Raw genomic sequence first — 27,638 nt, forward strand, 5'->3', positions numbered from 1 at the left:
ATTTCATACTTATCCTGCATCCAAACAGACAGCACACCTGTGTGATCAAGGTCAAAAGGCTGCCTATCTTATCACTTGCAGATGACAGAAGGTATAAGTCACATCAAAATTGTATGAGGCAAATGATTTGGGGTTTGCACACAGCCCTATATACTCATGGTAATATTTTTCTTCTTTACAGGTTATTTTCCGAGCTTTGTCACCGCCATACGATGCAGAGAACCCTTACAGTGCCAAAGTGCAGGAGCAGCTGAAGATCACCAACCTCCGCGTGCAGCTGCTGAAACGGCAGTCTTGCCCCTGTCAGAGGAATGACCTGACCGCAAAGCCTCAACATTTTACACATTACGCAATCTATGATTTCATTGTCAAGGGCAGCTGCTTCTGCAACGGCCATGCTGATCAGTGCGTACCTGTTGACGGCTTCAGACCGGTCAAGGCCCCAGGAGCATTCCACGTGGTATGTGAAACAATTCCTCCCCTATGAAAAACAAACCATGGGTTACCCTCAGCTTTGGGCAGTGGTAATCTAAGTTTCCTCAGAGTTGGTCTTGGCTCACACAGTGCTTCTGCTTCTCCCTCTGCTGATTCACTCTTCCGACCCCATACCCATCCTATAAAATGCCAATTAACTCGTTTTTTAACTCTTCAATTTTAGAATTATAAATAGTCAAGCATGATAACCAGATTCCTTGGAATACATCCATGCCAATTTTTAGTACCATGACCTTCAGATATGAAGTGTAAGGTGAGCAGCAGGAGAGGTTGGCATAATCATATTTGTGGCATTATCACACAGGAGTAGCTTTGACAGTAAATGGGGACTATTGTTGAGTTGACTTTAAAGTGGAAAAAACAAGAACCTCAGTTTAATGCCTGGTATCTTTTGCTGTCTGGCCAATAGAATGAATAATAATTCTCCTCTGTGAAGAGTGACCTGACCCCCTGTCACCCTAAGCCAGAGTTAAACCCCCTTTCCTCTACAGTCACACATCCCCTTGTGTTTTCCTCTGAACTTTCACTTGACTGCATCTCCTGGGAGATCACAAACTCCCGAAGACCAGGACTGCGTGACCTATGTCTCCTCAGGACAGTGTGTTACCTGAGCCAGAGTTGGGGGTTTGGTAGGTGTCTGATTGAATGATAGCAACACAGGAATAGAAAAATGAGGAATAGAAAAATGATGAAAATGAAAAATGATGTGATTGTCCTCACATTACTTTCTTCCAAAACACACACACACATACACACACACATACACACACACACATATACACACACACACAAAGTGGCTCAGACAGCAAGTGCCTTGTTGGGATGCACCCAGAGCCAGGGCTGGGTATTGGGCGAAGAGAAGGCGAGGAAGAGAGCACTCCAATTTTAAAATTTTTTATTTTTCTCTGATACTTCTGATCAAGACAAAAAAATTAAATAAAAATTTAAGACCTCAAAGTATCCTTACTTCATTTTCTAGAGAGGAGACTAACACATTTGTCTTCTTTTGCCCAGCCCTAATAGAGGACAGGGCCATAAGGGACCATGAACCAGTGAACCCACAGAAAAGTTGGTATTTGCCGGGCTAAGTCCCTGGGGTGTAGGACAGCACTGCGGTAATGAAAATGAGTAGGGTAGTGACCAGAGTTTCAAAAACAAAAACAATGCTCTTGACTCTAGAAACGAAGCTGGGGCTTCCGAGTTGGAGAAAAAGCAGTACTCGCCCGGAAAACTCCTACTAGTTTGCAGACACTGATGGATCTTTGAGCTAACATTGCTTCAAATAAAGGATGGAATAATTGGTAATACCTAAGTTAGGGGGGTTCAGGTATTACTCACAAAGAAAATAACTCAGATATTCTAGAGATGTGCCAATCTCCTAGACTGTAAACTAGAAAGATGGTGTGAGGTAGAATGCCAGTACATCTCTGCCATTGTATTTCAGTGAATGAGTGAAAGGAGGGCATGGCTGTAATGGGCTGGGCGTTTGTGTCCCTCTAAAATTCGTATGTCGAAAACCTCATCAGAGGGGCACCTGGGTGGCTCAGTGGGTTAAAGCCTCTGCCTTTGGCTCGGGTCATGATCCCAGGGTCCTGGGATCGAGCCCCACATCGGGCTCTCTGCTCGGCAGGGAGCCTGCTTCCCCCTCTCTTTCTGCCTGCCTCTCTGCGTACTTGTGATCTTTGTCTGTCAAATAAAGAAATAAAAAATCTTAAAAAAAAAAAAAAAGAAAAGAAAATAAAAGAAAACCTCATCACAGTGTGATGGGATGTGGAGGTGGGGCCTTTGGGAGGTAGTTAGGTCATGAAAGTAGAGACCTAATGAATGGGATTTGTGGCCTTAAGAGACCAGAGAGCTAGCTAGCTCTCTTTCAGCTATGTGAGGACACAATGAGCAGGCTGTCACCCAGAAGAGGGTCTTTACAAGAAACAGACCCTGCTGGCACCCTGATCTTGGACTTCCATTCTCCAGAACTGTGAGAAATAAATTTCTTTTGTTCATAAGCCACAAGCCGGTCAGGGTATAAAATGTGGAAAACTGTAAGCTGAGGACCAACCACTTGGGCCACACGGGCTGTGACTAGCTAGATGGATTCCTCTGTGCTTCTGGAGGCACGACTGGCCAGGCCATAATGTGGGACCTCCACAAAAGCAAGTACCTTCATATGCTAGATGGCAGGGACATCGTCAATGCCCTGTGATTCAGCCCCCACTACTACTGGCTCTGGGCTGCCATAGGCCACAGCATCAAGATCTGGGACTTGAAGGGCAAGATAATTGTAGATGAACTGAAACAAGAAATTATCAGCACCAGCAGGAAGTCAGGGCCTCCCCAGTGCACCTGCCCTGCTCTAGTGATGGCCAGACGGTTTGGTAGCTATGCAGACAACTTGGTACAGGTATGGTGAGTGACCATCAGCACCCCCTAGAAATATATGCTAGAGTTTTAGAAATTAAAAAAAAAATGGCTTTCTTATTTAAAAAAGAAAATAATAATTCTAATTCTGCTGAATTCTAAAAGGGACACATACAGAGTTAACAGAAACTTCTGCAAAAGTCTTAAAATATAACGACTCCACACAGTCTTCTGCCAACAAGAAAGCTCAGCCTATGAGCCTGAGCCTCCATGTCTGCGCCGCTGGCCCTCCACTCCATTCTGCCACTACCCACCGAACCTCTTGCTTCCACCATGACCTTGTGCATTCCAGCAGTGTTCTATCCAAAATCACTGCCACCTTCCACACCAACCTCACCAGATGCCCTCTGCAAGAGTCAGCTCCTGGTGAGCCCATTTGGAGGGAATCCTGGGAATCACAAAAGCCTATGAGAGAGATACCGGCAGTAAAAAGAAGAATCTGGTAGGTGGTGCCTACCAGTATCATGAAAAGCCTACGTCCTCCTGGTGTCTGGAAGGCAGAGGCCTAGTTTGCTGCAAAATATCTGAACAAAGAAAATCTGCCTCTTGCAGGACTGGCTGAATTTTGCAAGGCACCTATAAAACTAACCCTGGGTGAGAACAGCAAAGTGTTGAAAATCGGCCAGTATGTCACTGTGCAGACCATTTCTGGAACTGAGGCCTTAGGGATCAGAGCTAGGCTTCTGCAAAGATTTTTTAAGTTCAGCCAAGATGTCCTTCTGCCCAAACCATCAGACACACTGGCACGCAGCTGCAAGGTTATCAATACTATGACCCCAAGACTTGTAGCTTTAACTTCACAGGCACTAGGGAGGATATTTCAAAAACACCAGAGCAAAGAGTTCTTCTGCACACTCCTGCCCACAATCCCATGGGAGTGGACCCTCATCCTGAGCAATAGAAGGCAACAGCAATAGCAGAGAAAGAAGAATCTCTCTAGTTCTTTGACATGGCCTACCAAGGTTTTGCCAGTAGTGATGATAACAAGGGAGCCTGGGTTGTGCACCACATTGCTGAAGAGGGCATTAATGTTTGTCTCTGCTAATCCCATACCAAGAACATGGGCTCTATGGTAAGCATGTGGGAGACTTCACTGGGCTCTGCAAAGATGTTGAGGTCAGAGGGGTGGAGTCACAAATGAAGACCTTGATGTTCCCCTGTAAATTCCAGCCCTCCTCTCAATAGAGCTCAGGTTGCCTTGACCATTCTGACCAGCCCAGATTTTCCAAAACAATAGTTGCAGGAAGTGCAAGTCATGGCCAACTGCATCATTAGTTTGCAGATTCAGCTGGTCTCCAACCTCAAGAGGGAGGGCTTCTCCCAACCATGGACAGCACATCCCCAACCAGATTAGCCTGTTTTGTTTCAGAGGGCTAAAGCCTGAACAGGTGGAGCAGCTGACCAAGGAGTTCTCCATCTAAACGACAGAGGTCAACTGTATCCCTGTGGCAAGGGTCATCTTGGACAACTGGGCTACCTTGTTCATGACATTCACCGGGTCACCAAGTGATTTCCCTAATGAGAGGGAACAGAGACAAAACGGTCCTGCCTTCAGCCTTTGCACATGTGAGATTCACAGGATAAGGAAGGTTGGAGGTGAAGAGTGGATCATTTCTTTCAACCACAGTAACTGAATGTGTTTCTCAGAAAAGAACATGTAGTTAAACAGGGCAGAGGCATCTGTAGCTGGTGTCTAGAACTGTGTGGCTTGAAACCAGACTCTCCCCCATCTTTTTATCCACAACTTTTCTGAAATAGTTAACATGTACAGGAAAGCCATAGCCTTTTTAAAAAAGCCATTAATCATATCATTGCAATATCACAGAAGCTTTAACTGGAGCACTTTATGGTGTTGAATGTACCTCTGTGGACTCAGCATGAGATTCAACGCTTGTTAGAGGCTTTGTGAGAAGACCTAGTCTTAACATTAGTGGTCAGCCTGGCCTCCCCATGACTGAGCAATCTTATCAACAGACCATATGAACGGAGATCATGTTTTATGAAAACCAAGGTCTGCTGCCACTGCAACAAGGAAAATAAAAGATACTATTTCCTGTCTTGTTAAAGGAAAAAAAAGAAAGAAGTTTCTCCTTTTTTTTTTTTTTTTAAAGTTTCTCCTTTTTAATGCTTCCAGGCATTTTAATGCTCCTCTCTTCTCTCTTATCCCTGCTGCCCTTTCCCTGAGACACGAAGATCTGTAACTAGCTCAGATTTTCATCCTGTTCTACTGGTTGACTGGCCATCAACCCCATCTTCTCAGGATTTATTCATTTGAAGAATAAGGGACATAATTTGCTATTCATCCCATAAGCTCATCTTTCTCAACAGAGAATAGCAAGGGTGGGCAACTGCACCTTATTTCAGCAGCCTTTTTGGTGATTTTAAAATTTTCTTCTGTTGGGCTGTTGCCTCTGCCTGGTGGGACCTCATCCTTCCCTTCAGTGTGGCTGTGTAGTCTCTCATCTCACATCATGAGCTGGGCAATGCAGGGTAATAGCAGGAAACAGGGTATTCTGGACCTTGGCTTTAACCTTAGTGTGCGCCAGCTGGGCTCAGGCATCACCCTTTGGAAAGATAACTACCATCTGCTCTAATCATGTAGACTTATTACAGCCTGGGTTCTCTGTTATAATAAAGTTATTGTAGGGCCCCACTCCCTGCCCCCCAAAAGAAAAATGTTAGCCTATAGAAAGGATCCTGATAACCAAGTAAAGGGGATTATTTAGAGTTGGGTGTTTTTTGTTTATTTGTTTGTTTTGTTTTGAAGGATGTGGGAATGAGAAGTCTCTATCCTAGAAGACCCGATGGGATAGGAATCATACTTCTTTACTAATTTCAGGTCACTCTGAAACTGGAAGCAACTGCCTTTTAAAATAATACTAGTTTTGTGACATCCTGTTCCCCAATTTTCATATTGATTCCAGCAGCAGTGGTCATATCATTCCTAGTATTATAACTACAACATGTGCCAAAACCAGGCAAGACTAAGTCAAACTCAGAGCCAGGGCAGGGTAAGGGATAAGAAACAGGCTAAGGGTATGTTGGCTTCCAGGAATCCAGTTCTATGAATATTCTTGTCTCTACTCTATTAAAATGTTTGTTTTTTAAGCCATAAGCACCATAAGGCCAGCAGAGGTTTATTATCAGAAATGGAAATAGTTCTGGTTTCAGATGTTTCCATCCCTAAGTGCATTTTATTTTTATGTATTTTTTTCCTGGCTTATGAAGGGCTGGTATTACATACAGGTATGCTTGCCTCTTCTAAATGTGATATTCTTACTTCTACAAATGCTTAGGTGAGCAAATTGCACATTAAAAGCATAGTCTTTTGCCTAATTAATAACATGGCCATAAGGTCAATTGTCCTACATTTGTATGAACACTATTCATTTTACAGATGCTGTTGTAAATAACTGAATTCAAAAATTGTGCTTGCGCAATGGAAGGTAGCCTCTTGAGAAATCCTATTCTTTTACTAGTCAGCTTGTCATAGGTATGTACGTATAAATCTGTGGTTAGCACAGCTTTTCTTTGCACTAGTCATTCTCAGCGTGGTCCTGAACCAGCAGCACCAGCGTTCCCTGGGAACTTGTAAGAATTGCCAACTCTCAGGTCCTACCCCAGACCTTCTGAATCAGAAACTCTGGAGATAGGGCCTAGGTGATTTCAAAGCTTGCTAAAGTTTGAGCTCTGCTGCTTTATAGACCTTGCCAATTCATCTGCAGCTAATATTGTTTTCAGGATGAGTAATTAATTGTAATTAATAAGGTCTGACTTTGTGGGCTAGAATTTTTTTTTTTAAAGATTTTATTTATTTATGTGACAGACAGAGATCACAAGTAGGCAGGGAGAGAGAGGAGGAAGCAGGCTCCCCGCTAAGCAGAGAGCCTGATACCGGGCTTGATCCCAGGACCCTGGGATCATGACCTGAGCCGAAGGCAGAGGCTTTAAACCACTGAGCCACCCAGACGCCCCTATCGGCTAGAATTTTTAATGGCTGATGATAGACAATTAAGTTAATAGAAATGATACTTAGTCTGTTTCTCATGCTAAGATTGTAGGGTCACTTTCTTTCTGCAGGAGAGGGGAGCAGAAAAAGGCACAAGGTGGGGTACAAGTTGGCAGCCTCATTTATCTTAAAACACTCCTCCTGTGTCTTCTTCCTGCTTCCCCTTCTTCCCAGTACGTTCCATTTATTCTTTACCAGTTCAGTTTTTCCTCATCAGTTCATTTTACTGGAAGGCAGACCAGTGCAATGATTAAGCTCCTACCTAGTTTGGAGTCAGGTCTGGATTTGACTCACCATGGCAGTTGCTAAGTTATTCAGGCTCACCAAACCTCAGTTTCCCAAGTAAATAAGATCCACCTTCTTAGTTATTGTGAGGATTAGAATTATGATAGCTAGTGCCTGATATTTAGAAGCCGCTACTGATGTTGCTGTCACTCTATTACATTACCTCAGCCACTTCTGTTACTTCTCCCACATACACTTCTTCCGCCAATAACAACAAAAATAAATTGTAGCTTATGTGCTGTTTGACATGTTCATAAAGCTAGAGCTTTTGTAACAAGGAACACCGTACTTTGACTCCAGCCTGCTGGGATCCCAGACGTTATGTGAAAAGAAGTTCTTAAAGCTTTTTCTTTTTGCAGCTAGAGAGGACTGATGTAGTTCTCTTTTTCCTATCAGCTGGTGATTTCGCAGTTGTTGGATTGATGGATGGCAATAAAAGGGAACATAGAATGTTTCATTGTTTTACTAACATATCACCCATTGGACAACATGGAAGCCTTAGAAGAGGGTGAAAAATTGTTTAGATGCCTTGTACTATACTTCTTACGGTAGATTTTTCTTTTCTAATCAGAAACTCATTATAAAATTATAAAAAAGCATCAGTATTTTAACTGGCATATTGTAAATCTAAGAGTAAATATTGAAACCATATGTAGAACCAGAAAGTAAGGTTTTAAGGAAAATCTTACTTAGCTACCTAGCTGTGCAAGGCAAACTTTAGAACTATTCATATAGTTTCATTACAAAAGTTTTTCTCGTCTGAACCTGAATACATTTAATCATATATTTATGTTTGCACATCTCATATATCAAGTTTTATACAGTCAGAACAGATTTAAGACCACAGTTTTCATCTTCTCTAAAAAAATTTTTTTTACTGTGCTGTGAAATAAACCAAAAGTAATAATTAGACAGCCCTTGACTCTTCGGGATATTAAGGAAAAGAACAAGGGTTTAAAAACAATAAAGGAAGCAGCGATCCCAATTATTTCATTTGTCACATCAGGATCTGAAGGAAAAGGGAATCCTCTCAGCAAAATGGTACACAGAGTTTTATTCCCAATATTAACAAACTATTAAACTTGCCAATTTGATACAGTTAGTGTGAGATTATCCTCAATCCATTTCAAGGTCTTGACTTTCTCATTTCAATGTTCCTGTGTGTTACTACGTTATAGCTTTGCCATTAGTCCCTTGGCAATGAGTAACTACAGATGCCGTAGAAGGTGTACAGAATGTTGATACTTCATTTACTACCTTGTGTTTTCTAGTAGAAGGGCAAGTCAGTAAAATATGTTCATGGCTGAAATTGTCAGTGTTTTGACTATAAAACTGCCCGATGGATCTAGCCTTATTTTCTCTTGAGACAGTAAGATATACCTTCTCTTGATGGCAAAAGTTGCCTGAGTATTCTTTTCATTTGATGATCAGGAAGCCAGAAGACTTCAGAACCAGAGGTATTACAAAACAATTTTAGCACTCATGGAAGAATCACGTATGAGGTTCTTTTCAAAGTTTCCCCCAGAATGTTTACATTTTTTTAATTTGCAGGCCTTTGACTATTTCACAGGAAGATTAAATGAAACAACTAAAGCCAAATTATTGGTGTCAGAGCGGACATTTCTATAAGTGAAACATAAGCTAGTAGAAAGGTAAAGTTGGTTCTCCAAAATACCATATTTGCTCACTCAACTTTTCATGAACATGCTTTTTCAGAAAGGGAAGCCTCTATATTTAGGTCAAAATTAGAGCATTGAAAAGATACAAAAATGAGTTGCTTTAACAAGTTATAGTTGCTAGCATAAATTTGGGAAGAAACAATGTAAATTTGACATTTTTCTTGCTATAAAGTGCCCTTCAAATATTCAAGGCATATCCCACTTTGAAAATTTTTCCTTATGAATATTTCCTTTTCAGTGTAGCATTTTCAGATCCATCCCACAGATAGCTGGGACATCCCTGGGTCCGCAGGGCCTCCTCGTGCAGTTTCACAGCTAATATAATGGTGGGGAGGTGGGGGGTGGTTAAGCTACATGGAAAGAGAAAAGCTGAGGTTACAGATAGATATCTCACTTCTGGTTCACAACCCCAGGACTCCTATCTCTGTGGTATTTCATTTGTATCTTGCCAAATTTGTAAGAGCTGGAAATGTACTTCAGTTTGTCCTAAAACAATTACAATTCAGTAGAAGATTAACTGTAACTTAAGTCTTTATTCCTTCTTACAAGAATTTTTAGTCACCAGACACATAAGGTTAAAATACACATATATGCACACACAATGTCATAATCATTCCACAAGAGAGAGGAAATTCACAGCTATTTCAAATAGTGAGGAAAACAAGTTCTGTTAATTTTGGCATTCAAAACCTTAAAGCTATAATTGAAACTACAGTTGTATTATATCTTAGCAATGCAAATATCTTAGAGGAATGAAATAGTACATGTGTGGGGAGATGGGAGGAATATAGTAGTTATTAACTCATAAGACTTTTTTAGACATATGGAATTCTGATATCTTTTTAGCTCTTCAGATAGAAATAAAAAAGCAGAGAAAAATTTTTCAAAAACTAAAATATATTTTTAGCTTTAAGAGAGCTCACAGAATGGACGGGACTGGAAGAGATTATGCTGAGTGAAATAAGTCAAGCAGAGAGAGTCAATTATCATATGGTTTCACTTATTTGTGGAGCATAACAAATAGCATGGAGGACATGGGGACTTAGAGTGGAGAAGGGAGTTGGGGGAAATTGGAAGGGGAGGTGAACCATGAGAGACTATGGACTCTGAAAAACAATCTGAGGGTTTTGAAGGGACGGGGGGGTGGGAGGTTGGGGTACCAGGTGGTGGGTATTATAGAGGGCACGGATTGCATGGAGCACGGGGTGTGGTGCAAAAATAATGAATACTGTTATGCTGGAAATAAAAAAATAAATAAATAAATAAATAAATAAATAAATAAATAAATAAAGAGAGCTCACAGACTAGAGATGGAGAAATGATTACATTGGTTCCACTATTAAATGTTTTATATATAATATGAACAATTATGAAGTTTGTAAAAGTAAACTGATCAGGTGTCTTTTGCCTCTTAGTTTTGCATCTCTAAAGGGCACCCCTACCAGGCATGCAATTTAGCTGGCTCAGTCGCTCTCAGAATTCCTGAAGGGCAGAGGTTTCTTTGTTTCCCAAATAAGGCCCAGGTAAGCATTAAAATTAAAGAGAAGGTGGAACCATAGTAATTCCATAGCAAAGAATGTTGAAAGGGAGCTAAAGATTGTAGTTGTAACATATTTATCTTGTAATTCTTATTTGCAATTTAATCCAATTCTTATATGTAAAGAAAAGGGAATTTAACTCTGGGATTATCCTGGAGTAGGAGTAGTGAAGAGACTTGTGCTCCAAATTGTGCCACCCAGGGTACCTGGCTACCTCAGTCCATTAAGCGCCTGCCTTTGGCTTAGGTCATGGATTGAGGGATCCTGGGATCGAGCCCCATGTTGGGCTCTCTGCTCAGTGGGAAGCCTGCTTTTCCCTGTCCCTCTGCCTGCTCTGCCCTCTCTCTCTCCTTTAAAAAAATAAAAATAATAAACAAAAAAAATAAGATATTAAACTGTGCCACCTAATCTCACTAACATAAAAGGTAAGGGATTATAGCCTATTTTATTAAACAGTTAGGTCATTAGTGGCCTTGAAAACCGAACTCCAATCATTCTTCAAGCTTCGCATGGTGCCCAGTACGACTCTCCGATTAAAACACTTATTGTACCATATTGTAATTATTTTCTTACATATTCAACTTTCCCTATTTGCTAAACTACTTGCTTCTTTATTAGCCAATACTGGGACATTCACAATGTCTAACATAGTAAGTTCAAAAAATCCCAAAAATAAAATTAAGAAAACAAATCCATTTACAATAGCATCAAAAAAGAATAAAATACTTCAGAATAAACTTAACCAAGTAGGTGTAAGATTTGCACACAGAAAACTCTGAAACATTCTTGAAAGAAATTAAAGATACAAGCAAAAGGAAAAACATCCTGTTTTCATGGATTGGGACGTTTAATATTGCTAAGATGGAAACAGTCTCCAAATTGATATATAGATTCAGTGAAATCCCTATCAAAATTCCAGCTGCCTTCTTTGCAGAAATGGACAATCTGAATTCATATGGAAAGGCAAGGGGTCTTGAACATCCAAAACAATATTGAAGAACAATGAAGTTGGAGGACTCACACTTCCCAATTTCAAAACTTACTACAAAGTTACAATAATTTAAAAAAAAACAGTATACTGCTGGCATAAGGATGAACATATAGCCTTATAAGATAAAGAGTTCAGAAATAAATACAGACATCTATGGTCAACTGATTTTGAACAAAGATGTCCAGATTATTCAATGGAAAAAGAAGACTCTTTTCAATAAATGGTGCTGGGACAACCAGATAAACACATGCAAAATAATGAATTTGGACCCTTTTCTTATACCATATACAAAAATTTACTCAAAATGGATCAAAGACTTAACTGTAGACTGAAAATTATAAAACTCTTAGACGGAAACAGACATGTCTGTGTGACCTTGGATTAAGAAATGGTTTCTTAGATTTGTCATCAAAAGCACAAAGCAACAAAAGAAAAAAAGGAATAAATTGGACTTCATCGAAAGTAATCACTTTTATGTATCAGAAGATATTACTGGGGTGCCCGGCTGGCTCAGTCAGTGGAATGTATGTCTCTTGATCTCAGGGTTATAAATTTGAGTCCCACATTGGATGTGAAGATTAGTTAAAATTAAAAAAAAACAAAACTATCACAGATGTGAGAAGATAGAGAGGGGAAGATGGTGGCCAAGTAGGAGGAACCTAGACTTGCCTCATCCCATGAATACAACTAGATAACTATCAAATCATCCTAAGTACTCCAGAAATCAACCTGGAAAAACTCCACAATTAAAGGTAGACAAAAGCCCACATTGAAGAAGTTAGAAAGTGTGGAGACTTGGTTTAGGAGAGAAACAGATCATGGCCACTGCAGTGGGGAGGGAGCCCTGGTTGTGGAGAAGGACAAGAGACATACTAACACACAGGAAGTGCCCAAAGAAGAGGAAGCCCCATAGCAATTGGCTTGGAAAGTGAGAGGGGATGAATTACATGAGTTCTTGTAAGCAGTGGGGTTTAAAACCTGAAGTTTTAAAGATCAGCTGGCTTGGCTCAGGGAGAGCCCCTAAGGACTCAGGCTGCTCTTGGAGAGAAGGTAGGGCAAATAGCCATCGGACACAAAGTGTAGAAACAGCAATCTAAAGAGCTCCTGGGTACACAGTGGGGAGGTTATTTATTCATCTCTGAGCCTGTCCCAGAGAGGCAGTGTTCACAAAGAGACCCCTCTGAGAACAAAGGGGTGCCATTTCCCAACACCCCCTAACCCCTCAGTATTAGCACAGGGCCATCTGTGGGAATCAGTGCAGCACTAACACTCACTACTTGACTTGCTTATACCCAGCCATCTCCCCCCGGCCACCCCCCATTCCCAGGTGAAACTATTCATCCCAGTCATACTTGCATTAGAACCAGCGTGGCAGAGGGAGAACCAAACTCCCACTGAAGTGGGGCTCAATCCCAGGACCCCAGGATAATGACCTGAGCTAAAGGCAGATAGTAAACTCACTGAGCCACCCAGGCACCCGCCAGATTTAAAGTAATGATCATAAAGACACTTGCTGGACTTGAGAAAAGAGTGAAAGGCACCAGTGAGACTCTTAGCACAGAGATAAGGAATAACAGCAGAGATAAAGGGCTCAATAAACAAAATCAGAAATACATTTGATGGAATGAACAACAGGGTGGAAGAAACTGAGGAATGAATTAATAAACTAGAAGATAGAGTAATGGAAAGTAATTAAGCTGAACAAAAGAGAGCAAAGAGAATTTTTCAAAATGAGATCAGTCTTAAAGACCTCAGTGACACCATAAAATGTAATAACATTCATATTATAGAACTCCCAGAAGAAGAAGAGAGAGAAAAGGGAAGAGAAAATTTACTTGAAGAAATAATAGCTGAGAACTTCCCTAATCTGGGGAAGGACACAGATTTCTAGATCCAAGAGGCACAGAGAACCCCCAGCAAAATCAACAAAAGCAGATCCACACCAAGGTATATTGTAATAAAAATGGCAAATTATAGTGATAAAGAAAAAAATAATCTTAAAAGTAGCAAGACAAAATACAGTTACATACAAGGGAAATCTCATAAGGCTATCAGTGGATTTGCTGGCAGAAACTTTCCAAGCCAGAAGGGACTGGCATATTCAAAGTGCTGAATGGAAAAATCTACAGCCAAGAATATGCTAATCCAACAAGGCTATTATTCAGAAAAGAAGGATAAATAAAGAATTTTCCAGACAGACAAAAACCAAAGGAGTTCATTACTACTAAGCCAACCCTGCAAGAAATATTAAAGGGGACTCTGAGTGGAAAGGGAAGACCATAAGTGTCAGTATGAAGGTAACATAAAAACACAAAAGCAATATATATGAATATTTCTATAAAAAGTCAAGGAACTCACAGAATAAAAGGATGTAAAATATAACAATATATACCTAAAAAGTGGGAGGGGAGGAGTAAAAAAATGGGTTCAGAATTAAATGAGCATCAACTTAATACAGACTGCTATATGCAGAAAATGTTATATACAAACCTATGGTAACCACAAATCAAAAATGACTAAAAATATGTGAAGGATAAAGAAAAAGAAATCCAAATGTATCACTAAAGAAAACCAACAAACCACAAAAGAAAGACAAGAAGAGATCAGAAAAATCTTCATAAATGACTGCAAAACAGGTAATAAAATAGCAATAAATATATAAATAAATATATATATGAATAATTACTTTGACTATAAATGGACTAAATAATCCAATCAAAAGACAGGCTGGCAGAATGGATACAAAAACAAGACTCATCTATATGCTGCCTATAAGACATTTATTTTAGAGCTAAAGGCAGCTGCAGATTGAAAGTGAGAGGATGGAGAAACACTTGTCATGCAAATGGATGTCAAAAGAAAGTGGGAGTAGCAATACTTATATAGTCTTTAAATAGACAAAATAGACTTTAAAACAAAGACAGTAATAAAGAAAAACATATCATCATAAAGAGGAAAATACAGCAATATATAACAATTCTAAGTATTTATCCACCCAACATTTGAACACCCAAATACACAAAACAGTTAATAATAAACATAAAAAAACCTAATTGATAATAATACAATAATAGTAGGGGCCTTTAACACCCCATTTACGTCAATGGACAAACCATCTCGACAGAATATTAGCAAGGAAATAATGGCTTCGAATGACACACAGATGGATTTAACAGATATATTCAGAACATTCCATCCTAAAACAGCAGAATACACATTATTTTCAAGTGCACATGGAAAATTCTCAAGAACAGATAACATACTAGGTCACAAAAAAAATAGCCTCAACAAATTCAAGAAAAATCTAAATTATAACATGCACTTTTCTGACCAGAATGCTATAGAATTAGAAGTTAACCACAAGAAAAAAGCTGAAAAGCCCACAAATACATGGAGGTTAAATAATATACTACTAAACAATTAATGGGTCAATCAGGAAACAGAAGAAATTAAAAAGTACATAGAACCAAATGTAAATGAAGACAATGGTTTAAAACTTTGAGGTTGCGTTAAAAGTAGTTCTAAGGGGGAAATTTATACCCATATAGACTTACCTCAAGAAACAAGAAAAATCTCATATAAGCTACCTAACTTTATACCTACGGAATTTAGAAAAAGAACAACAAGCAAAACCTAAAACCAGCAGAAGGAAGGAAATAATTCCCACTAGAGCAGAAATAAATGATATAGAAACCAGAAAAATAATAGAACAGATAGAGGAGCTGGTTCTTTGGGGGAAAAATGAATAAAAATTGATAAACCTGTATCCAGACCTATCAAAAAAAAAAAAAAAGAGAGAGAGAGAGAGAGAGAGAAAGGACCCAAATAAATAAAATTACAAATGACAGAGGAGAAATAACAACCAACCCCACAGAAATACTACAATTATAAGAGAATATTATGAAAAAACTATAGGACCCAAAACTGACCAATACAGAAGAAATGGATAAATTCCTAGAAACATATAACCTACCAAAGCTGAAACAATAAGAAATAGAAGAGTTGAACAAACTGATTACCAGCCAAGAAATCAAATCGGTAATCAAAAAGCTCCCAACAAATAGAAATCCAGGACCAGATGGCTTCACAGGCAAGTTCTACCAAACATTTAAAGAAGGTTAGTACTTATTCTTCTCAAACTAGTCCAAAAAATAGAAAAAGAAGGAAAACTTTCAATTCATTCTGAGGCCAGCATTATCCTGATAACAAAACCAGATAAAGACACCACAAAAAAGAGAACCACAGGACAATATTTCTGAAAACATAAATGCAAAACTCTTCAACAAAATACTAGCAAACTGAATCCAACAATACATTAAAATAATAATTTGCCACAATCAAATGGGATTTATTCCTGGGTAGCAAGTGTTCAATATTTGCAAATCGATCAATGAGATACATCACATCAATAAGAGAAAGGATAAGAAAGAACCATATGATTATTTCAGTAGATGCAGAAAAAGCATTTGACGAAGTACAACATCCATTCATGATAAAAACTCTCAACATAGTAGGTGTAGAGAGACATACCTAAACATAATAAAGACCATGTATAAAAAAACCCACAGCTAACATCATCCTTAATGGGGAAAAACTACAAGATTTTCCCTTAAGGTCAGGAACAAGACAAGGATGTCCACGCTTACAACATTTATTTACCAAAGTACTGGAAGTCCTAGCCATAGCAATCAGACAACAAAAAGAAATAAAATGCATCCAAATCAGCAAAGGAAAAGTAAAACTTTCACTATTTGCAGATGACATGATACTCTATACAAAAAAATCCAAAAGACTCCACCAAAAAACTGCTAGAACTAATAAATGAATTGCAGGATACAAAATCAATATATAGAGATCCATTGCATTTCTACATGAAAAATGAAACTGCAGAAAGAGAAATAAGAAAACAAGCCCATTTACAACTGTACCAAAAACAGTAAGATGCCTAGGAATAAAACTAACTAAAGAGGTAAAGGATCTGTACTCTAAAAACTATAAAACACTTAAGAGGGAAATTCAGGAAGACACAAAGTAATAGAAAAACATTTCATGCTCACAGATCGGAAGAACAAATATTGTTAAGATGTCTATGCTACCTAGAGCAATCTATACATTCAAAGCAATCCGTATCAAAATAGCATTGACATTTTTCACAGAGCCGGAACAAATAATCCTAAAATTTGTATGGTACCAGAAAAGAGCCTGAATAGACAGAGGAATGCTGATAAAGAAAACCAAAGCTGGTGGCATCACAATTCCAGACTTCAAGCTCTATTACAAAGCTGTAATCATTAAGACAACAAAACAGACACATAGAGCTGAGGAACAGAATAGAGAACCCAGAAATGGAACCTCAACTCTATGGTCAACTGATCTTTGACAAAGTAAGAAAGCATATCCAATGGGAAAAAGTCCCTTCAAAATATAGTGTTGGGAAAATTGGACAGCCACAAGTAGAAGAATGAAACTGGGCCATTTTCTTACACAAAAACAAACTCAAAATGAATGAAAGACCTAAATCTGAGACAGGGATCCATCAAAATCCTAGAGGAGAACAGAGGCACCAAGCTCTTCAACCTCAGCTGCAGCAACTCTTGCTAGACATGTCTCCAGAGACAAGGGAAACAAAGAGAAAAATGAACTACTGGCATTCATCAAGATAAAAAGCTTCTACACAGCAAAGGGAAGTTGATAAAACCAAAAGAAAATCGACAGAATGAGAAAAGATATTTGCAAACGACATATCAGATAAAGGGCTAGTTAGTATCCAAGATCTATAAAGAACTTATCAAACCCAACACCCAAAATACAAATAATCCAATCAAGAAATGGGCAGAATACATGAACAGACATTTCTCCAAAAAAGACCTACAAATGGCCAACAGACACATGAGAAAATTCTCAGCATCATTTGGCATCAAGGAAATATAAATCAAAAAAGCACAGTGAGATGCCACTTTGCACCAGTAAGAATGGCTAAAATTAACAAGTCAGAAAACAACAAATGTTGGCAAGGATGCAGAGAAAGGTGAACACTCTTACACTGCTGGTGGAAATGCAGGCTGGCACAACCACTGTAGAAAACAGTATGGAGGTTCCTCAAGAAATTGAAAGTAGAGCTACCCTATAACCCAATATTGCAGTACTAGGTATTTACCCCAAAGATACAAATGTAGCGATCTGAAGGGGCACCTGCACCCCAATGTTTATAGCAGCCATGTCCACAACAGCCAAAATATGGAAAGAGCCCAGATGTCCTTTGACAGATGAATGGATAAAAAAAGATGTGGTATATACATATGTACAATGGAACAGAAAGGATGAAATCTGACCATTTACATTGATGTGGATGGAACTGGAGGTTATTATTCTGAGCAAAATAAGTCAATCAGAGAAAGACAATTATCATATGGTATCACTCATATGTGGAATGTAAGAAATAGCACAGAGGATCCTGGGAGAAAGGATGGAAAATTGAATGGGAAGAAGTCAGGGAGGGAGACAAACCATCAGAGACTCTTAACTATAGGAAACAAACTGAGGGCTGCTGGACGGGAGGTCCGTAGGTGGATGTGGTAACTAGATGATGGGCATTAAGCAGGGCACGTGATGTGATGAGCATTGGGTGTTACATGCAATTGATGAATTACTGAACTCTACATCTGAAACTAATGATATACTATATGTTGGCTAACTGGATTTAGATTTTAAAAAAAGATGTCCAGCATCCTTAGTCACTAGGGAAATGCAAATCAAAACCACAATGAAATACCACTTCAAACCCAGTAGGATGACTATAACCAAAAAGGTAAATAATAATAAATGTTGGCTAGAATATAGAGAAACATCATTTACATAGCAGCATCATTTACAAAAACTAAAAAGTGGAAGCAACTCCAGTGCCCTTTAGCTGATGAATGGATACAGAAAATGTGGTATATCTGTACAGTGGAATATTATCCTATCAACAATAGCTAAGTTATGGATAGAGCACAAATGTCCACTGACTGATGAATGGATAAAGAAGATGTGGTGTTTATATACAATTGAATATTACTCAATCATGAAAAAGAATGAAATCAACATTTGCAGCAATGCGGATGGAGCTAGAGCACATTATACTAAGCAAAATAAATCAGAGAAAGACAAATACCATATTATTTCATTCATACATGGAATTTAAGAAACAAACCTGATTAACCTGGGGGTGGGGGGAAGAGAGAGAGGCAAACCATAGAAGAGACTCAACTATTGAGAACAAACTGAGGGCTGCTGGAGGGGAGGTGGGAAGGGGGGATGGGCTAAACGGTGACGGGCATTATGGAGAGTTCTTGATGTGGTGAGCACTGGATGTTGTATGTAAGTGATGAATCACTAAATTCTACTCCTGAAACTCATGTTACAACTATATGCTAATTAACTAGAATTTAAATAAAAACTTGAAACATAAAAAGATAAGTGAAAAACAAAGGACACAAAGAAAGCTATTTTTTTAAAAAGGAATATTATCCAGGCGTAAAAAAAGAATGAAGTACTGATGCATGCTACAACATGAATGAACCTTGAAAACTTTATGCTCAGTGAAAGAAAGCAGACACAGAAGACCACATATTGTATCACACCTTTTATATGTAATGTCCAGAATAGGCAAATCCATAAAGACAGTAGAGGTTGCCAGGAGTTGGGGAGAGATGGGGAGTGACTGTTTAATGAGCGCAAGGTTTCTTTTGGAGGTGACGAAAATGCTCTGGAATTAGATGGTGGTAATTATTGCACAACATTTTGATATACTAAAGACCACTGAATTGGACACTTTAACATGGTTAAAATGTTAAGTTTTATGTTACATGAATTAATTACAATACAAAAAATCAGTAGCTAAACATACAAAAACCTATGGCTGGTTAAGGAGGAATTTTGTAGAATGAATATGTTTCTTTTAAAGTCCTGGTCATTAAGCTGACTGTTTTTAAAAGCAATAGCTTTGAATGGATGGGTATTGAGGAAAACGAATTCTTCCAAAAGCTGTGCCTGTTGTTTCTGGCCATATACAGATGATCGCAAATTTCTTAATGACTCTGCATCCTGATAGAGTTGCCAAACGAGCATAAATTTGTTGTTTTTTTTTTTTTTTTAATATGAGCATGCTCAATCATGAAGACTACATTTTATAAGATTTACCTAGAAACAAGTAATTTTTCTGATATAAAAAGAAGCATCTGAATGAATTAATTAATTCAATAACAAAAGACTATGGAAGAAAACATGCCCTAGCAACTGGCTTCTTGTACCACAATCAGGGGCTCATTTATCTTAAACAAGTCAACTTTTGTAATACCCTCTGTACTGTATAGAATGCTGAGTGACAGTCAAACAGAGCTGTCAAGAAGGAAGGAAAACAGTGGGAAATGTGAACTGGAATGAATGAAATTTTAAAAAAAAGAAAAAACTTTGTGTGAGAATGCAAAATAGTCTCTGACAAGGAATTTTCCTTTAAAATAACCAGAGGCTATGTGAACACATTGAGAAAGTGAATGTCAGTAGGATGAAAAGTATTTATTAATCCCCCACAGCACTTCTAATAGAATTTACCTGGCCCCCAACTCATTATAAAAACCATCTAAATCCAAAAAGACATTGAATAAAACCCCACAAATCCTTCCTCCATTCTGATGTCAAATGCTGCGTGACAGATAAGTTGCTTACAAAATGAGTTCTTCTAGTTTTTGCCTTCACTCAGTTTCCCAGGTTCTTGTCTCCTAGTTATCGTGTTAATAGTTTTAACAGCCCATTGGAAGTTATATATTATTAATTCCACTTTTGCTTTTTTTTCTAAAATTATTAATATTAAATAGGTACTAAGGAATTGAAAGTGATATGCTCTCTTTTCCCTTCAAAGAGATGTTATCATGGGAAGTTATTTTAGGTGTTAATGGGAAGGGGGAAAATCCTCCTGATTCCATCACTGTTCTAAGATGGGGCCTCTAATATTTTAGAACTCTCTTGGAGTCCTCTTCCCTGTTCTGTCACTGATTTGCATTATGACCTCGGAAAAGTTTCAGTGTATGAAGTTATGAAAACAAGACTTAACAGAGATCAAGTGAGGAAAGACATGGGAGCAGGTGGACCCGCTATGTAACAGCTGTCTTAGTAACTGGACACAGGGACCAGATAGCAATTTGGCTTGAAAGAAATTCCAAATTACTTAGCTATATACCAACACAGTTTTTTCTTTTTTAAAGATTTTATTTATTTATTTGACAGATAGAGATCACAAGTAGGCAGAGAAGCAGGCAGAGGGAGAGGAGGAAGCAGGCTCCCTGCTGAGCAGAGAGCCCGATGCGGGGCTCGATCCCAGGACCCTGGGATCATGACCTGAGCCAAAGGCAGAGGCTTTAACCCACTGAGCCACCCAGGCGCCCCTAGTTTCTTATACAGTTTTATAGTAAACTCAAATTTTGCCTCAGGACAAAACTACAGCAAGAATCTAATGATATTTGCCAATCTTCTCTTGTTCTGTATCTTATAGCTGAAGAAATTGTGGCTATCACAGGGAAGAGAAGCTAATTGGATATTATAAGGCAAGAAAACCTTAGATGTACTAAAATACACATCTTAAAATCATAGAGCCTTACTATATTGTCATTGCACACATGAAAATCTGAAACGAAATTATGCACATAATCTAGCTCGATTCACTTGTAACATTTATCCATTGTTCAATATTTTCTCAAGATTAGTTCTACTGGCTTCCTCTTTTCAGTATCATCAGTTACTTTATCTTTCCTTTGGGGACTATAATAAATATTTCTGCCATAAAAATACAACGTATTGCATGGAGCGCTGGGCATGGTGCATAAACAATGAAGTTTGAAACACTGAAAAAAAATAAAATTAAAAAAATACAAATAGCATGGAACTAAATATTGTGATGCTCTGGAGGCTTATGAAGATTACATTTAGATAAGATCATTCTATTACCAACTTATGTGATTTTTTCCCCCCACCATTACTTGATTGCATAGAACTGTTTTCTATTTGTTCTTTCTTTCCAGTGGGTTTTAAGAATTATTTCTGACTACTGGGTTTTTAAAAATGATGTCTGTCCAACAGATAAAACAATGGGGATATTTTCAAACCTACTTTCATGTGGCTTTTTAAATGAGGTTACTTTATTAATAATATTTTTAAACCTAAAAGTGTTTTGTAATTTATCTGAAGGCACAAATTTGTTTTTCTCCACCCTGAAGCAGTTTCTGCCCTCCTTTATGCAGACAGATAGGTTTGGGGAGTTTGTTTTTAACTTCTTTGGTTTTGGTTTGACCAATCATCTAATTTTTCCAAAAGGGGCCATGATGTATGTTGAAAGATAACTCACAAAACTTGATTTTAGTTCTTAGTTCTAGCTGTAATACTCTTTGAAAAAAGAGCTGCTGAACCACATCTTTAAACAATCTTGGAATAAATGCCCACAATTTGGAGTACATAAATTTGGTGGCATTTGAAAATTTTGCTTGTTTGTGTATGCATGCTTCTGAATACTCCTTCAACTCCTGATTTTTTTTTTTTCCGGTGGTAAAGAGCATGCACAATGGCACAAATAAACTGCCATTTAGATATACAAATCACAGTTTGGGGTATACAAAATTTTGTACATGAAAAAAAATGGAAGTAACATAGCAACCTGAATCTAAAAATGTGTCTGAATCATTAGGATATCTACAATATTTTCACTTAACCATTCTCCATAACCTGAATTACTGACAGTACTGCTATTAATAACATAAATAATACTGACTGTAAAAACCACCACACTATATGATATTATTTTCCAACTCCATGGCATCTAAAAAGGACAGTAAATAACATAAAGAGGTGCTATCCACAAGGAACAAATCTTTAATTAGAGTTTATTTACATTCCTGTTATCCTCTTCATCTATAAATTTATTCACCAAGTTTCTGAGAAGTAAAACTTGCAGTGGCCCAGAAATTAATTAATTTTTGGACACGGGTTTTACACTGAACTTCAGGACTCAGGTTTTACACTGAACCAATGAGATCCCTTACATGCCCTCAACTTATTCATGGCAGGGGGTGATGGGGGCCAATCTGCTAGTATTCTCCTATCTCCAAAACCACTAGGCTTCTCCCAGAGGAGCAGGACTAATAATCCACTCAAGACCAGAAACCTCATGAAATGGCTCACTTTGAGCCCAATTCAGCTTCTGTCCTGAAGAGTTCTCCAAGGACAAATTGTTTTGGAACACATCTGTTTTACGGAGGTAACACACTTAAGGGACTTGGCTGAAGTGGACCCCTCAAAATCCTTCTTCCTAGGGTTTTATCATAGCATAGGTAGGAGTTAAGATGATTGGAGTCAGCCTCCTAGAATTCAAATACTGTCGCTCCAGCACTTACTGGCTTTTGTGACCTTAGGCAAGTTATCTGGACTCTTTGAACTTCAGTTTCCTCCCTTGTGAAATGGCACTGATCATTGTCCCTACCTTACAGGGTTCTTGTGTAAATCCAATCAGTTAATAGTTATGCAGTGAACCAGAACAGTGCCCAGTACAGAGTGCTACTCAATATGATCTACTACTACTATTGTTATTATTTATCATCATCACTGTTGTTATTATTATTCTCATTTCCTTCTGTGACTGAGGGAGGGAACATTCCCTCCATGTTCCTTAAGCTTACAGATCTTCCACAGCAACTAGAGATGACTACTACAGATAAGAACACATTTGCCAACATGCCTTGCCTGGATGTAACTAGTATACACCTTATAGGAAGCACTCTGGACAAACGTGAATGTCTTTCAATCCTATTCTACCCCAAATCCTGCTTTGTGACAAACAATTGAAAGTATCCTATTCCCAAATGCATCATTGGTACTCTGCCTTCTTGGCAAGTTTATAAAATGTAACTAAATCCAATAACTAAGGTTATCAATGCTCTATTGAAAATATTTGCAGAATGAAAAAGAATTAACACATACTTGTTGAAAACCTATTACATGTCAGTTACTGGAGATTCGAAGAAATTTAACCCATAGTTTCTTCCCTCAATGGGCTTACAGTCTAGCGGAGGAGGCAGATAAGCCCATGATTACTATACAGTGTATTACATGCAGTTTTCTTATGAAATTTGCATTTGTTCCATTCATGGTTTTTTTCAGCTCTTTCAGCCAAAGCAAGGTTCTTGGCAAGACGGCGAACGTAGGCATAGCTTGTCTTTGGCTCCTTCCCTTTATCCCTAAGACCTTCCCTTCTCCTCAATCATGAAGTCTCTTCCTCCTCTAGGCAACTTGGAGTCTAGTTCTACGATTGAGAACAGATGGTTATAATCCCAGCTGATATGTTTGTTGCTAATATATGAGGATTTGCCCCTTTTTGAGCATAAGTGCATTTTCGTAGGGAGCTCCTCGATCTCCAACCCCATTTAAAGCTAAAGGAATGAATTTCTACAGGAAGAATTTCAGGCAACTGGCTGAGACAAGAGAAGTCTCAAAGTACTGGCCAGTTTTCATTCTTGAATCATAATTGTTTCTGCTCTATATCTAACTTTATTTTATTGCCCACACTTTCTTACAAGGGCTGCTTTCTCTAGTGTCCAAGTTCAGACCAATGAGTGGATCATAAAACTTTTCAATTGGTTGCATTCTTGCTATATATATCATTAGGCAAGGGTTTGGAATACTCAGCCTTCAACCTTTTGGGCCCATTCTGAAACAGTATGTTTCAAGCCACCTTTTCCACCAAACTCAATTATTATGCTTCATATTCACCATAGCACTCCCACATCTTCTGTTAAATTAAAACATTCAAACCTTTAATGGAGAAAAGGGATATTTTATTTGTTAATGAAAAGACATGTTTTCCTCACAATGCTTTCTATTCAAAGGTTTGTGCTGCAGCATTGTTGTCTGTGGTTTTTGTCCAGCTTGAGAGGGGAAGGCTCTAACAGGCGAGCCCGTTATTAGAGTTTATCTCTTTGCATGCCTAAGAAGTTCATTCTTTTAGAAGTTAATCCTTTTCTTCTAAAAGGGACATATTATCTCTTTAGAAATGAATCAGTTTTTGCCTTCACATTTTGTCTTAAATTGCTGTGTAGCATTGTTCCACTTCTAAATCATTTGTCATAGTTAAATAGAGTTCTGTGAATTGCTGCAGCTGCCTGTAAGTGGGCATTTGCCTTTGGTTCATAGAATAGGCACTGTTTGCTTTCTCTTTTCACAAACATTTTTTAACGTTCCAATGACAGTATGAAAGAAAACTCATTTGCCACTGGAATTCAACGTTGAATGGGAAAAATGAAAATAAAATCATGTATATGTAAACAATAAAGGCACCATGGCACAAGAAAATCACTTACTTGATGAAATTCAAGAATTTCTGAATACTTAGCTGTGAAGGCTCCCCCCCCACCACTAATTTTCATTATAATTTTTAGTAGGACAGGAGCAACAGCTGTTCCTTTCTTTCTTGGAAAGCAGTTGGGAAGCAATTTTTTTTCAGGCATTCCTAAAAGAATTCAATTAATATGAGTCCTCCAAAGCATTAACCGGATTGATTTTTTTGCTTCGGTAATTTCCATTATGGTGAATGTCTGTAGCAAGCATTACTAGATGATGAAGTATACCTTTATTTGGAAGGCAGGAGCTAGAATGATATTTAGCCCATGATTTCTTAAAAATGCAGCAGGGGTGGAAAACAGTAGAAGAAAAATAAAAAGAATAGAATTTATGCTCGTTTAGGTATAGTCAATATCAACAAATGAAAGTCTGTCTTCAGAGACTATCTATTAACATTTATTTACTTCTTCATCTGTGTGTCACAAGAAGTGCCTGCAGGAAGGAAGAGATACTCTTCTAGCTCTTCCAAAATCCCTTTGATTTTCAGATGATCTGGAAATGTTCTGCATTGGTGAGTTGGCAGTAGGACCCAGCCACATAAGTCTTCTTGGGAGTTCAGAAAAGATTATGGGTAGTTGCCTACAACCAACGGTATTTCCAACACAGAGAAGAAGGCCTTAAAATCATAGAATCCTGGGACACCTGGGTGGCTTAGTCAGTTGAGCATTCGCCTTCGGCTCAGGTCATGATCCCAATCCCAGCGTCGTAGGATCGAGTCCCACATAGGGCTCCTTGCTCAGCGGGGAGCCTCCTTCTCTCCCTGCTTACCTCTCCCCCTGCTTGTCCTCGCACTCGCTCACTCTTGCTCTCTCTCTCATTCATAAATAAATAATTTTTTTTAAAAAAAATCATAGAATCCTAAGACTGGTAGGACCCTGAATGTTGTCTAAGTCAATCTCCCACCTAATGTTTAAGTATTCTACAACATCTTGATAAGTGACTGTCCAACCCATATATACCTGACACTACCAATGATCCAATTCTCACATTCTCTTGCCATGGCCAATTTCCTCAACTCCATGGGTACAGACTGCTGGAATTTCTTCTGCCCCAAAAGGGACAACAATGAAGAAGCAGCGTTTTGAGGCAAGACCTATCTATCTTCCAGTGATGGATCTGAAAGATAATAATTTCCTCATTTTGCCCCCAACTTAGATTGCTATGTTTGTAGCTTCAAATATGAAGAAATTGCATTTTCTCTCCTTACCTATTTGGCTAATATATATGTTAGAGCCAAATAGATATATTTTATATATATATCTATTATATATATATATATATATATATAATAGATATATATATAAAATATATAATAGATATATATAGATATAATATATATATCTATATAGATATATATATGGCACTAAAGTGCATACTAACGAGCATGCCTTTTCCAATAATTGCTTAAATTAGTGGTTCAAAGTTTGCATGAGTCCTTCCCTATAAGTATGCTGAAAATTACTTGCATATAGGTTAATATTAACAACAAATAATATTAGATACAAGTAGGAAAATTTTTGACATCAACAGAATAGTTCTTAGTATAAAAATAGTTCTTAGTATAAAAAAGGGGATTATGAAATGCACAGAATAACCAAAATACCAAGGTATACCTCTTAGATAATTAGGAGTTATGAACTTGCGGTTAAAGTCAATTTCTCCTTTTCCAATCAGACAACCAGCCACCCCTTCTTCAACTACACCTTAAGTATATAATCCCATTTTCCTGCCCTTTATTAATTCATGTTTGTGTATCAAACAAGAGCTATGTTTGACTTGGTACTAAAGTTTCCTTTTTCTGTTGTTTTTCTTCCCCCCAATAAAGACCTAGTTTTACTTGCACATTTTTCACGAGCATCAAATAGTGGGTGATCTTTCAAGCTTGAACAGTAATGGTTGTATCGCTGAGGAAGGATTTCTTGTTTCAGATGGTCTAGATAATGATTTACAGCTATTTTTGGTAATTCTCAAAATGACAGCTCCTCGAATTTTTCTGTGTGCAGAAAAATTTGCTGGGCCGGCATTTTTCAGGCCCTGGGAGGCTCATCCCAATTCTCAGCATGTGGGAGCAAGGGAATGCTCTGAAATCTGTACTCCAGAGGGAAAGGACCTGTCCCCATTATCTTGTGATACATGTGAATGTTTGATGAGGTTTCCCTAGATGTCTGTGCCCTCCTGAGGCCTGCAACTTGTGGGCTACGGCTGGGTTTTACGTATAGGCTCAGGCATTCCAAGACCGAACCTGATAAACTGACCTATAATGAAAATTTAGTTCCTCTAAAGAAAATGAACAATACTTCACAGCATCTATCTTTATACAGTACTCAGTAAATGGTTGTTTAAAAGGAGAAGAGATGCTAAAAGGCAATAAGAATTAACAACATTTTAGATTTTTGAGCATCATCAGAAAATATATGTGAGGGGCGCCTGGGTGGCTCAGTGGGTTAAGCCGCTGCCTTCGGCTCAGGTCATGATCTCAGGGTCCTGGGATCGAGTCCCGCGTCGGGCTCTCTGCTCAGCAGGGAGTCTGCTTCCTCCTCTCTCTCTCTGCCTGCCTCTCTGCCTACTTGTGATCTCTCTCTGTCAAATAAATAAATAAAATCTTTAAAAAAAAAAAAAAAGAAAATATATGTGAGTGCCACTGGCTATTGGAAACCATAAGCTGGGGTAAAAACAAACAAACAAACAAAAACAAAACCATAAGCTGGTATATTTATTTACCATATATATGTATGTATGTATGGCATAGAAACAGTAAAAAGGGAAGTGGAAGAAAGAACACAAGAGACAAGATGGGAATGAGGTAG

At 38.3% G+C, this 27,638-nt stretch overlaps 1 protein-coding gene and 1 pseudogene across 2 annotated transcripts in view; both read left to right on the forward strand.

The window, feature by feature from the left end:
- The window catches only part of NTN4 (netrin 4), a 112,247-nt gene that overhangs the window by 38,125 nt on the left and 46,484 nt on the right, over positions 1–27,638 (forward strand). For both annotated transcript variants that reach the window (XM_032346734.1, XM_032346735.1), the window contains exon 3: positions 182–460. In XM_032346734.1, coding sequence (XP_032202625.1) covers positions 182–460 — 279 coding nt within the window. The remainder of the gene's footprint in view (positions 1–181; positions 461–27,638) is intronic.
- LOC116592397 lies at positions 498–4,989 on the forward strand (annotated as a pseudogene).

This window comes from Mustela erminea, chromosome 6, assembly GCF_009829155.1.
Source record: "Mustela erminea isolate mMusErm1 chromosome 6, mMusErm1.Pri, whole genome shotgun sequence".
NCBI classification, from domain to species: Eukaryota; Metazoa; Chordata; class Mammalia; order Carnivora; family Mustelidae; genus Mustela; species Mustela erminea.